Source organism: Schistocerca nitens, chromosome 3, assembly GCF_023898315.1.
Source record: "Schistocerca nitens isolate TAMUIC-IGC-003100 chromosome 3, iqSchNite1.1, whole genome shotgun sequence".
In the NCBI taxonomy this organism is placed as follows: domain Eukaryota; kingdom Metazoa; phylum Arthropoda; class Insecta; order Orthoptera; family Acrididae; genus Schistocerca; species Schistocerca nitens.
The window spans coordinates 351,082,979-351,097,533 of record NC_064616.1 but is presented as its reverse complement, the minus strand read 5'-3'; the positions used below and the strand labels follow the sequence as shown (position 1 = coordinate 351,097,533).

At 37.8% G+C, this 14,555-nt stretch overlaps 1 protein-coding gene across 1 annotated transcript in view; it reads left to right on the top strand.

The window, feature by feature from the left end:
- Nucleotides 1-6,460, top strand: part of LOC126248305 (F-box/LRR-repeat protein 7-like) — a 69,307-nt gene extending 62,847 nt beyond the window's left edge. Inside the window, exon 3 of the mRNA XM_049949173.1 lies at nucleotides 2,506-6,460. Within this exon, the coding sequence (XP_049805130.1) occupies nucleotides 2,506-2,552 (47 nt within the window). The 3' untranslated portion in view covers nucleotides 2,553-6,460. The remainder of the gene's footprint in view (nucleotides 1-2,505) is intronic.
- Nucleotides 6,461-14,555: the final 8,095 nt, after the last annotated feature.

Genomic DNA, 14,555 nt, shown 5'->3' with positions numbered 1-14,555 from the left:
ACAGGACATTTTTGGATAAATTGTTTTCTGACTAATGATGAGAGGAAGAATTATGATAATGCTTTTTCCTGTCTCGCCAATCCTGATGAAAACATACAGAATAAAAGGTGGACATTGACAGTCATTAGCATTTAAGTGTTGAAATAAAAATTCTGCTGCTGCACCAGTTTGGAAAGTAAATCGTCCTTTGTGAGTTTATTCTGGAAAAAGATTTTATCAATTCATGATTATGCCGTGCACACATGCATAACCCTCCCCCACATACACTCCTGCCCCATTCTCTCTCTCTCTCTCTCTCTCTCTCTCTCTCTCTCTCTCTCTCTCTCTCTCTCTCTTCCAAACAGTAATTGCATAGTATTTCTGATAACCAATCATATCAGCCTTGGGATATCCATAAATTTTTCAAGGACAATGTAGTGGCACACAAAATATTATAAGTAATAAAAATAATAGAGTTACAGGAAGGTTCAGTTGTAAAACGGTTTTGTATGATAGTTCATTATTCAGAAACATGCCATTCAGAGATCATTGGCTGTAAAATGATGATAAAATTGTTTCCTTATTCCTGTGCTGTTAGGAAAAAGTCACTGGCAGCAACTTACATTAGCGTTTGGTGTAATAGTGAACACTTTCCCATGTATTTTAAAGTTTTGAAACAGTTAAATTTTGGGTATACTCTCAATCTGCTGGGTTAAAATTATGGAAACTTCCTGTATTTGCATAAATGGCATTAACAGGTAGCAGTAGGAAAACTGAGAATTGCAAGGCTTTCTTTCTGTATGGATATCAGGTGCGAAATAAATTGTAAAGAATCATAATCTGGTTGTATTTTATTTTTCATGCTAATGGGGAAACATTCATTTAATTCATGAAACCTGGCTTGATGAAATGAAGCTTCTCATGTTTAGCAGTTCATGATATAGTTATAGAAGACACTTAAGGTACCCTTGTGAAAGTATCAGTGTGCCAAATAACTGCGCAATGAAGGAAATCACCGTATCTGATATTTAACAAAAAAGTGTTGAATTTAGAAATGTACCAAGAAGTAATTCTATAATGAAAAATATTTGAGGGTTGTTACAGAATGCCAGAATTTCTTCAGTGGAAGAATATTTCATTGTTAATGAGTACAGCACCTCTCCCATTATAGTAAAAAGGCAGTGAAAAGTGAGAAAGAGGATTGGCACCAAAGAAAATTTAATTATTTATGGGGAATGGGTTGTAGGAAGGGGAGAATATACAGGAATTTGAGAAATAACAGATAAAACTTGATTATCTCAGCGAAGTCTAGTTAGTTATGGAAGTTGGTTAGTCATCGCTATATCTGAAATACTGTGGTTGGCTATAAGGTAGGAAAGTATGAATGTGGTTGATAAATATTTTGAGGTCCATGGCTTACATTATTGGTAGTTTTAATGTGAACATGGCATGTGTATTTTCCTGATCACACACATTTGCTGCAGCCAAATATATGGTAATTTGAAATTGTGGTCTTACAAGGTATTTTGTGTTTTTTACAGAAAAAAAACTTTCGTTTCATACTAAATAATATTTCCCTGAGTCTAATTTCCTTCAGACGATAAAAGCTTGATGTGATATCATGTATGAATAACTTTCACAAATTTGCCTTCTTGGTCAAAAATGAAGTTGTATTTCATCATTAAAGCTATGGTTGTTGTCTTAGTGGCCCCTTATTAGAGGTTCCGCACAGCCGAGAGAGAAGCATTGCCAGCGGACAGAAACAATAACAGACTTTCCAAATAAACACAGAACTACTTCGCCAGACAACATGTGACAATGTTCCACCAATCGGAACTCCTATGATTTGTGTAGCACTCCGCCGACCTGGCTCTATAAGCACGTTTAGACCGTCAGACCGGCAGTGTTTACCAACCGCTAGGAACAGCTCCAGCCAGTACTTATGCCAGCCCTAGCATAGTATTCACTCGCTGTAGCATTGTAGTAGCACCTTGTATTTTGTAGAGTAGATTTTGGTCAGTATTTTCTTCCATTGTCTTGTTTCCTTAACTGGACTGCCACCACAAGAGTTGTGGGCTTTTCTGATTGTTCCTTGCGTTTAAAACTTAGTGTATGCCAAGAAGGCATTTTTCTTTAATTGTAGTAAGTTGTGTTCAAATTGACTGTTAGTTCTTTCCTGCCGACTGCAGGACACTACAGTTATGCTATGACTTTGCAAGCTTTACTGTCATCAGTTTCATTTAGTGTTGCAAAATGTTACTAAATTGTCATCTTAGTGGGCAGCCTAATTTCATGTTTAGTTAATCCATACCAAAGGAAGATAAAATTCAAATAATACAAGTAGTGCAAATGTACAGGATTGCATGAGAACCAGAGTATTTTAATGTATTCATAATAATATTTCACTAGCCTACGAAAGCTGGTGTGATGCTGTTTATTGTTACAGTTAGTGTACTGTATGATGGACTTACTGTGCTTTGTATTTGAATAATGCAAATTTGAACAAAGTACTTGCATTTCTTTCAGGTCGCCCATTCATAACAGACCTTGAGAGAGACATCCACAACAACTAATCCAGTAATCTGGGTTTGTGATGAATTCTACATGTGAAGAAATCAGTTAACAGATGTGTGTCTCATTCTGTGTGTGTGTGTGTGTGTGTGTGTGTGTGTGTGTGTGTGTGTGTGTGTGTGTGTGTGTGTGTGTGTTAGCGAGAGAGAGAGAGAGAGAGAGAGAGAGAGAGAGAGAGAGAGAGAGTGAGTGTCGCGTGTGAGTGCGTGTGTGGGTGTGCGCGCGTGTCGTGATGGCATCTGTGCCTAATGTGTCATATCTATGTTACTGAAATGTAGTTTCTCTGCAATATTTTGTTTCCTATTTGTGATATCATAATTTATAATCTTATTTTACCTGTTACAGTATTAAAAATGGACTATTCACTGTATGTGTTAAGTATTGTGTAAAACTGATTACAGTGAAAAGTGCAACAGCAAGGAATTTATTAGATAACACATTAGTGAAGGTATTTAGTACCTGCACTACAACATGGTACAAATTTTATTTTTATGTGTTACGGTACAAATTTTGTGTTACATATTTACAAAGTTATCATTTCTTTGTGGTTGAACAATATTCACCATAATTTGAAACGTGATTTTGCATGTTGAAATTTATTAATGTTGATTTACATTCCAACTATTACAAGGTATGGGAAACATGTTGCTTCTGTTCAGTTTCCATGATTCAGCCCAGAATATGTCTAGATGTTTCTCCTGATTGTAAGTCTTTCAAGCCCACCAAGAGTTATGGGCTACTTGAGATGCACAGCCATGCTGTCATATGGATGAGGGGACCCACACTGATACCAAATGGATATTTCAGACAATGTTAAATACTGTGTGTTCTTTTGTACTATGTAGTCCAGGAAAGAGAAATTTTCTGAGATTCGGTAAACACATGGATGCACATGAAGATTTATCAAAACCTGTAGAAGACTGGTATGCCAAATGTTTATTGTGAAGGAATTAACATGTCTAAGTTACTAGCAAATGTTGTATGCGTAATTCTGATAATTTTCCCTGGTATACCAGTAGACTAAAGTTTGGAAATGCAAGTTTAGGTAGAATACAAAAAATTATGACACACTGAAAGTAATAACTGGTTTTAAGCTCATCAGCATCATAGAGCAAACTCTGAATATGGAGGTCTTTAATTAAGAAATCAGTTTTTTTTAGATTTGGAAGGGTGGTGGAGTGGGTGTGGGGGGTAGAAATATAAAAAATAAGCTGAGGAATGTGGCAGATGAACAAACAAAATCATTTACTTAATGGTCATGTGTTCTCTAAGAAAATTGCAAATCAACCTGCCTCTGCATAACTTGCTGCTTTCTCTTAATTTCTTAGTTATGTTTGGTTTGTCTTCTGTTTTTATTTCATGCCTCTTTCCTGTTTGTAGTTTGCATTCAGTTGACACATGGATGGACATGAAGATCGATCAAAATAATTTGATATACTTAATACATAGCTGCTGAAGCCTACTTTGCCAAAGATTTGTTTGGAGGAATTTGCATGTATAATTTTCTGCATAATGTTCTGAGGCTAATTCTGATGATTTTTCCCGATGTACTAATAGGCAAAAAATTGAAATTCCAGCTAAGAATTTATTAAAGAAATGTTATAAGACACACAGAAAGTAATTATTCTTGCTATCTTCATCTTCAGCATCAGAAAACAAATTCTGACTATGAAGATCTGTAACTAAGAAATGTATTTCTTGTTGATTTGGATGGATAATGGAAAAACAGTGGAGGTGGTGTGGTTGATGTGGAAAGAAGCTAGCTGAGAAATTGTGGGAAATCAAACAAAACACTTACTTAATAGGCATGTGTTTTCCGAGTAAGCTACTGGTGTATCTGCCTAACTAGCTCCCTTTTCTTAGTTTCTTTGTGATGTTCAGTTTGTCTTCTGCTTTTACTACATGTCTTTGTCCTGTTCTTAGTTTTTCCTCACTTTAACTTTCCTGTTTGCCACCTTTTCTACCTGCCTTCACTAATATTATTTTCCCCTCTTCCAAAGAAAGTTTTTCTTGACCTGACACTAAGTAATAGCATTGACTTTTGCTACCACATTCTTTATTGCATTTCAGGCAGTGCATTTGTATATCCTTAATTTAGATCTTCCAAAGAGCTTACAGTAAATGGTTATTTTTGCTGTTTACTATTATAAGACTGTTAACTGGCAAGTAGGGAAAATCTGTGTATGATATGTTAGTTAACTTAATATGAAGCAAGAGTTCTGTGATTTTCTTCTATGTGCATGTGTTTGGCTTGTCACATGGGAACATACAACAGTTTCTTCTATTTTATGTGTGTTATGTAAAATTTATGTAGTCAGTTGTACCTGTTTCAGTATTAAAATGAAGATATTTCTGTGTAACACGAGAAAAAAAAAAAAAAAAAGAAAAGAAAAAAGAAAAAGCAAACATGGTTATGACTATAGTAAGGAAAAGTGATGTACTCATGAGAAGACTGAGTTTATGTGTAAGCTGGGCATAAATGTCTAGGGCCATAGCAAAAGTTGGAAACCCAAACAGTCCTGTTAACGTTACGTTATCAGGAAATGTCAAATTTGCCAGAATACCAGAATAATTATACCATCTTGTAATGTCAGCAACGGAAGATTTATTCTGTATTTAGCTTTCAGATACAAGATGTAATTGTGTGTTGTCTAAAGTAAAACCAGTTTTTTGCTCTTCATGCAAAACTTTCCTTCAGTATCATACTGTGTCCATGATGTCTGTAGTGTACATTGATGTGTAGATACACTTGTTCTTTTACTCAGTGATCCTGTCTTTAAGTTTGATGATTTGTTTTTAGATCATTTACATACCGAAATGAAAAGAAATGCTACTGTAATATGCTCTTTCTTTTTTTCCTTTTTTTTTCTTCCCTTTTTAAGAACATACAAGGTAGTGTTAGGAACTGAATATTTACCCTGTGTTTAACTGTAAAATACGAGATATACATGTTGTGTGTTAAAAGTAAAACCCAGTTTCATAATGAATTGTTGCTTGTCATGCATAGCTTTCCGTCAGGATCATATTGTGTTTATGATATCTGTAGTGTACATTGGTGTGTAGATAAGCTTGCTCTCTTATTAAACTGATCCTGTCCTACATTTCATGATTTGTTTTTTTAAACTGTTTAATGTACGGAAATGAAAATGAATGTGACAGTAATATATTCTTTTCTTAACTGACAGTCATGCTTTGTTTAAAGAACATACAAGATAATGTTAGCAACTGAATATTTACTCTGTGTTTAGCTGTCAGATACAAGATGTAATTGTGTGTTGTCTAAAGTAAAACCAGTTTTTTGCTCTTCATGCAAAACTTTCCTTCAGTATCATATTGTGCCCATGATGTCTGTAGTGTACATTGGTGTGTAGATAAGCTTGTTCTATTATTCATGTGATCCTGCCATATGTTTCATGATTTGTTTTCAGACTGTTTAACCTACTGAAATTAAGAGGAATTTGACAGTAATATGCCCTTTTCTGTGCTGACAGTCATGGTTCTTTTTTTTTTTTTTTAAAAAAAAAAAGAACATACAAGGTAATTTCAGCAACTGAATATTTACTCTGTGTTTAGTTGTCAGATACAAGAGATAAATGTTTTGTTATGTGTCAAAAGTGAAACCCATTTTTGTAATGAATTGTTGCTCTCCATGCAAAACTGTTCTTCAGGATCACACTGTGTCTATGATGTCTGTAGTGTACATTGGTGTGTAGATAAGCTTGTTCTTTTATTCAAATGATCCTGTCCTAAGTTTTGTGATTTGTTTTTACACTGTTGTCTTCATTGGCTGTTGTTTTAAGCTATTTGCAATTTATGATATGATGCTTTGTCTGGCATAATGGCCATATACATCATTATATTGTCTGTACGTGTTTTATTAAATGTCTATAACCTATCGAAATAAAAGGAATGTGAATGTAATATGCTTTTTCCTTAACTGACAATGCTTCTGTTTTTAAAGAACATACAAGGTACTTGATGATGAGGTAAGGGTGAAGAGTGATGAAGGTAAATCTATGGAATCACTCTAAGAGCACATTCAAAAAAGTGTTACTCTCAGATTAAATACTTGGACAATTTGATAGCAAGGTAAAACTTTCTCAACCTTGCAGTGAATGACATTTTTTTTAAGGGCAAAATTGCACTCTGTTTTAAATTTGTTACCTCCTAAGATCACTATAAGCTATCCAACGTTTTTCCAGTGTGTAGATTGCATGTGTAAAGTTTCATCCTTGACCCTGCAAAATACCCACATGTAATGGGTAATGGTTGTATCTTTTCAGTAGATTAGATTGACACTCACACACACACACACACACACACACACACACACACACACACACACACACACACACTCTCTCTCTCTCTCTCTCTCTCTCTCTCTCTCTCTCTCTCGCTCAGATGTGGAAACAGGAAGTAGTTGGAGGGTGCCAAGACAAGTGTATTTCCACTCAGTTTTTCCCATTGTGTGAGTACATTTATGAGTAAGCACATTGTCTTGAAATATGTGTCTTTTCATCTATTACAATTTAGACCTCTCATCGTGTATTTATTTTGTCCAGCTGTTACAGAACACTTGCTTAGTATTGACCAGTTGTTGTTTATCCTGTGAAAGAAAATATGAAAAATCTCATATGTACCAGGAGACACTGTCCAAAATAAACATTTAGGTCTTCAATGTTTTCCATATGTTACTGATGGCAAACATGTAGATGGTTCCCTTGAAAAGGAAAATTGTGACTTCTTGTTGCATTCAAGTTTGCACTCCACCTCTAAAGAGTCATGTGATTGGTGGGATATTAACCCCTAAATCACTTCTACCACCAACTTACGCTTATGCGTCTTCAGTAACAAATTAGCAAACAAAATCAGTTGTATTCCTTCTAAAACACCCAAATATTCATTTTTGTATCATCTTCTATTGGACAGAATTAAACAATTGCAGGGCAGTTTCCCTCCAAAGTTTTCTCTTAGCTAGTTCTCCAAGCGAAAAGTACTGTAATCTTTGTTCTGATATGTCTGTGGTATTATCTGTTCTACACACCATCAATAGCTGATTTTCCAGTATCATATTGATGTTTTCATCAACAATTGCAAATTTTAATTATCTTTCACATGGATCATCGTACATTGAAGTACAGTAGGCTTAAATTTGGCCACACATTTGCTAAGTGTTGAAAATGGATAAACAGGCTTTATAAAACCTCATCAATTTCCAACAGCAATAAACCATTGAAAATGAGGAAGCATTTGTGATTATGTGATATTCTAGTTTTTCCTTTGGAAAAAACCACAAAATGCAATTACTTTAAAAATAAGTAAAAATAAAACAGTTCTACATATCGAAATGGTTCTCGACTTTAGTTATTGATCATGTATCAACATTTTAAAAGAATCATTGATTTCAAAGGCCTCCTTTGTGTCAGCCAGAGAACAGGTAAAGTGGAAGGAGGATGTGTATGCTGGCAATGGGATTACATTTTTAGTTGTTTCAGACGCTGTTTGTTATTTTTGTTATGTGAATGCTAAGTTTCAGACACAAAATCAAACAATGGAAAATCCAGGTATTAAGAAAAAGATAGATTGGCACTCATCGTATCGAGGAAATGTTAAGTTGCAGACAGACACAACAAAAGACTGCAAGAACTCTTCAGGACCATGTGGTGCAACTGGCATAATAGAAACAAACTCCAAATCTCTGTAATTTTTAACATAAAATTCATGTTTCGTGATAAAAAAAATAAAAAGCTTTTAAGCATTACCAAAGGTGAGGAACAGCATCAACAAATTTGACCATTGTAACTATGGTACACAGTCTAGGAGAAATGATGAGTCTTATAAATAAAAAAAAAAAAAGAGAACATTCTGTGGTGAAGAATCTCAGAGCAAAAAACATTCTCTGAGAAAGTTCTCTTCATATAAATAAAAAATTCAAAGCATTTTCTCTGATTGGGGGGGGGGGGGGGGGTTCCTTCTCAGTACCTCCCCTCCTTGAGAAGGTTCTCGGTGTGTGTATTTTGCCATACCTGGCACAGAACTCGTGCATAATGTTACGTTTCATTCAGCTTGCTCAAACAGGCGAACTGTTCAGTGTACATATAGGAAACTGCTCCACATTTAGATTTTGCTTTTATGTGCGCCAACAATTTATAAGACAATTACAGACACTTCACGAAAATATATTTTCTTGCAATGTTACCGAATTTTCGACTTGCACAAAACTTTTTTGTTATTGAAGTTAGGTGAACACATTACGCGAATGGCAATCTTAAGATTACATGACATTTCCACCTACTCCAAAATGGAACTGAGTCAGGGTTTGCTAATGCAAGATAATTTTCATTAAATACGACTCATAATGGTCTGCTCGTGCATCAAGGATGTAAGCAGTCATCCATGCAGTTCGTTATAAACCCAGCGATCCGTTTCCCGTAGTAAACCTTTTAGTAATTTTTCTAAGCTGCCTACTTACTTCTAACATAACAAAACGTATGATTATGCTTTTAGAAAAAAAACTGACAATGAACATCTGAAAAAGTCAGTGACACGGTTGTCTGGTGTATAACAAAATCTTGTTGTACATCAATCTGAAAACCTTAGTCTGCTAAATAGCAACAAAAATGTTTTAATTTTGACTCCATTTGAAAGGTTGCCCTCTCTTTGAAGATATTTGGGAAGAAAGGTCATCAGTAAAATAATTTTTTATAGTTAAACCAGTATAAATTTCTCCAGGTTCTCTCTTCACCATATCTATGGGGTACATAATTTTTTTTATTACCAAGCAACATAAATTCTGCCATTTTCAATAAAAAGAACTTGATACTACTTATCCTCGACAGAACTTACTCAGCTTGAAGTACGCTACAGAACTCACTCCAAAAAATGGAGAATGTTGTCCACTTGTTAGAAGCTCCTCTAGTTTTATTCATACGAAGTCAGAGAAGGTTCTTTGTTTCGGGCAACTTCCCTCACACTAAGTACATTCTCGGGTGAAGAATATTCTCTGACTCACTTTATTCATGCAAACCTGAGAATGTTGTCAGAAATTTTGTGTACACAGTGTAGTCTATTTTATTGATATTATTCAATGAATGCATTACCACAGAAAGGACATGAAGATGCCCAGGAAACTATGACCGCAAGGACAGAATGGGAAGTTGTGTTTTAAGTTTATATTTATATAGTCAATGAAAGTAAGACAGCAGAAGATAGAGGCTAAGGAAGCAGGAACAGGGAATCACTAGCTGGATGAGAAACCTTGTCAGTGTCACTTGGAAACTGCATCAGAACGTCCCTGATGATTAAAACCACACACTCTCTCTCTCTCTCTCTCTCTCTCTGTTGTACCCCATGCAGCCAGGCCCGAGGACACTACATTGAATGTACTGTTACAAGAACTACGTGCTATGTTGCAGGCATAGTATCACCAATGTTATAGACATATTTTTGTCAAAATGACTCATTGGAGAGATATTAGGAATTTTGAAGTAGTTCTTTTCTGGAAGATCCTTCAAGCTCAGACATTTCATCAGTGAGATATCCTAGAAATTAAATTAGCAAATCCACCTCCATAGTTGTATCATGATTAGTAGCAGCTCCACAGTCAAGGAACGCCTCAACAACAGGGTGATGGGTGTCCTGACCACCTGCCCCCTCTACCATGTCTAATGACTCCATTGGCGGAGGATGACACAGCGGTTGGCCGGGCCTGATTGGCCTGTATAGGGCCAGAATGCAGAGCTTTACCTACCTGTATACCATTAGCAATGTTATTGTGAAGTGTAAATATCAGGGAAGCACTAAACCCAATTGTTGCCTAAGCAGATATAAGAAATTTTCTGAAAGACACCAGTGAGCTGAAATCCGCACCATATAAACCAGTTGCTTAACATACTTGACAGATATTGCAGAATAATTTCATAGAAATATCAGAGAGGTGAAATACTCGGTTTTTATGATTGTGGTGCTGATCAGGAGGATGAATGGAGTGCAGAGAACTCAGAATTAGACCCTCCCATATGAGCATGATAATCCTTTGAGGCACAAACCAAGGATCATTGAATTATTTGAAGAAAATTAGGTCAGTTTGTTGGTCATGCTTGATCAGAACCCAATATTAAGCACATTGAATTTCTTTGGAATGGGCTAGAGCTCCAGTTGTGTGCAATATCAGTTCATTCAAAAAGCTGGTGACAACTCTGTCATCACACTTTAAAAATGCAAGTTATGCAAAACTTTAGGTCAAATTTAAAAAATGGCAGAAGTCCGACGACATCTACTACTACTACTACTGGTCAAAGTAATGAATGCCAGTCTCAATGTATCCATTACAATGACACACAAAGTATTGTCACACTTTCTTAATTAGTAACTGAGTACACGGCACAGCCCCGGTGTGGGTTTAATTCAGTTTTCTATTAGTTCATCTTGTCCTTTCCCCTCTCTTCCCATCCCCTCCTTGTCCTTTCCCCTCTCTTCCCATCTCCTCCTTGTCCTTTCCCAGCTCCTCATCATCATTTGCCCTCTGTTTGTATACCACCACCTCCTCCTCCTCCTCCTCCTCCTCCTCTCCTCCCCCCCTCCCTCTCTGTCCCGTCTACTCCTCCCTGAGTGGATGGGAACAAGCACACACCTCATATAGGATCCTGATATGACCTATTACTGAGTACTGCTCAAGTGTTTGAAGTGTTTGGGATCCATACAAGGCGTGATTGAAGGAAGACATCAAAGCAATTCAAAGGCAGGCTGTTAGATTTGTTATCAGTAGCTTCAAACAACATCCAAGTGTTTCGGAGATGCTTTGGGAACTCCAATGCAAATCCCTGGAGGGAAGGCGGAGTTCTTTTTGAGGAATACCTGTGAGAATTTAGAGAACCAGAATTTGATGCTGATTCCAGAGTGATTATATTGCTGCCAACATACATTTAACATAAGGACCATGAAGATAAGATATGAGAAATTAGGGCTATCTGCGAGTGGAGCAGGAAAGGAAATGACTAGAAGTGGTACAGTGTAACCTCTGCCATGCATCAGACAGAGGCTTGTGGAGTATGTATGTAAATGTTTATCTCCTTCTCTCCATATCTATCCATCTCCTCCCCGTCTCTGTCCATCTCCTCCTCCTCACCCCTCTGCCAGTCCATTTGCTGCTCCCACCATTCTCTCTATGCTTCTGGTTCTTTACCCCCACAGTATTTATTTCCAGATAGTAACAACACTTCTGAAAAGGACAGATTTCTACTGACCCTAAACATGACACACTGAGTAGCAGACAGACACAAAGGAAAGACTATTACACACAGCTTTTGGCCAAAGCCTTCTTTAGAAAAGAGGAAAATGCACACACATGCACAAAAGCAGGCACACCTCATGCCATACATGACCACTATCTCTGGCCAGACTGCAACTGTTGCATTGAATGAAAGCAGCAATCTGGTGTGTGGCAGGGAAGGGGGAGGGATAGCAGGTGTGGATGGGCGGACAGAAGACCACCGCCTGGTGGAGCATGCAGGGACTAGAAGGTGGCAGGGCAAAGTTGCCGGGCTAAGGGGGAAACAGAGCTGAAAAGGAAAGGAGCAGAGAGGGGTAAAGTTGGTGGGTGCATTAGCAGAGACTGGAGAACAATGAGGCTTATGGGATGTGAATTGTGAGGAAGTGATAGGACAGAGGGGCAGAAGCTTTTGGGTGGAGGGTGTGGGGCAGTAAGTTATTGTAGGTCGAGACTGGGATACTTTTGGGAGCAGAGAATATGCTATGATGATAGCTACCATCTGCGGGGTTATGAAAATCTCGTGGTGGAGGGGCGGATCCAGATGGCCCGAGTTGTGTGAAGCAGACATTGAAATCAAGCATGTTACGTTCAGCTGGATGTTGTGCCATAGGGTGGTCCACTTTACTGTTGACCACAGTTTGGCAGTGGCTATTCATTCTGGTGGACAGCTGATTGGTCCAATGATTGCAGCAGAACTGGTATATGAGATGGCTACTTTAATTGGTGGCAAAGCCTCTGATGGTATAGGATGACAAGACTGTGACAGGACAGAAATAGGAAGTGCTGGTTGGGTGGATTGGACAAGTCTTGCACCCTGATCTTCTACAGTGTCTGGGACTGGGTGGGATAGATATGGACTAGGGTGTGATGCTTGGGTAGGCAATGGAACACCACTTCAGGAGGGATGGGAAGGATCTGGTGTAGGAGAATTCTCATTTCAGCGCAAAGACTTGATGAAAGATGTGGTTCAGTTCCAGTCTGAGCGGTATTGGGTGCCGAAGGAGGTGCTTCAGTGTAGCTGGTTGTTGGGGGAGGTGAGAACATTAGGGGTGTGTGGGGGTATGGCTCAGGAAATCTGTTTGCAGGCTAGGTGTGGGGGATAGTGCCTGTCTATGAAAGGCCTTTGTGAGACATTCAGCATACTGGGCAAGGGAGTTTTTGTAACTGCAGATACACATGGAAGCTGTTGAAATGCAGCTACAGCTGGTTCTTGGTGGGTATAAAGTGGATGGACGTATGAAGGGAGCTATTGGAGAGGAGGAGGAGGAAAGCAGATCAGAGAGTAGGTGTTGAGGTTGTGAAGGAATGTGAATAAGATGTCTTGGCCCTGAGTTCAGATTGTGATGATATCATCAGTGAACTGTAACCAGACCAGGCATTTGGAGTTTTGGGAGGCTAGGAAAGTTTCCACTAGATGTTCCATAAAGAAGATGGCATAGTAGTGCCCATGGCTGAAATACAATTTGTTTGTTTACCCTCCCTTCAAAGGAGAAGTAGCTGTGTTACGATAAAGTTAGTAAGGTGTATGAGAAATGAGGTTGTGGGTTTGGAATCTGAAGGACACTGGGAGACGTAGTGTTCAAAAGTGGCAAGACCATAGGTATTAGGGATTTTGATATGTAGGGAATGACGAGTGGGATTCCAGGAGGTAAAGGGGTGGGAGTGGTAGAGAGCTAGAGAAGGAAGTGGTTGGTATCTTTGATGTGGAAGGCTAATAGTGGCCGCTGATGCAATCTTTCATCTCTTCAGAATATTTCTGGAACAGGGAAAATATAGCATTTAATGTATTAGCAAGTGACATATTTAAACCTTCATCTAACACAATTTTTTACTCTGATACCAAAATATAAAAATTGACACACAAATGTAGTTCTTAATATTTTCTGCAGGCAAGACAGTAATATACAGAATAAAATTAAAACGATGTTCTTACTTTAATTAATGGATCTGTAGATGAAGTGCATTCTCCCCTCCTTCCTTTCAGCAAAGTGCTGAATTACAAGCTCATTAAAATTATTCACATTAGAAAGTGTATTTTCTACAGAGTACTGGACTGGAATAATAGCTACTGACAGGTGACTGCTAAATGCAAAACGCTCATCAGTGTTAGCCACAACAAGATCGCAGACTTCCTTTCCAACATTTTTACGTGAGTCTACAAAAGGGAAGTGTTTTTGGCTGACAATTTCTTCACTTCTATTCCTGTTACCCCAATGATGATTGAGATCAAGAGAATTTCTTGTCAGTTGTATTGCTGACTTAAAATCAGAGACGTTCTTAAGAGCTTTCACATTATCAATATCTCTACATTGAAGCTGATTAAACAAAATGTCAGTGAGACAGGACCTTATTGAAAAACTCAAGCCGAAAGAGAGACTTTTGGTCATTATTGAGAAGTTCCTGAAGTCCAACTGCTTTCTTGGTTGTTGAGTAATCATTGCTACAATTGTCCTCAATGATCCCAAGGCACCCAGCTATTTCTTTCTTACACCTAAATACAGTGTTTACTACCACTAGTAAAAACACTGTTTACACAATTCATTTTAAGCAGAAAACTAGCACATTAGTTACTGTCACTCTTTCAAACAATCTGATTCACAATGGAACAACTAAAGTACTACCACAGGCACAGGACTACTTGTTAACTTCGCCTGCTTTGCACAGATGCTGTCCCAAGCATACCTACACAATGCACTTCCACCACCCGACCCTTGAGTACCTCCACTCTTCCACA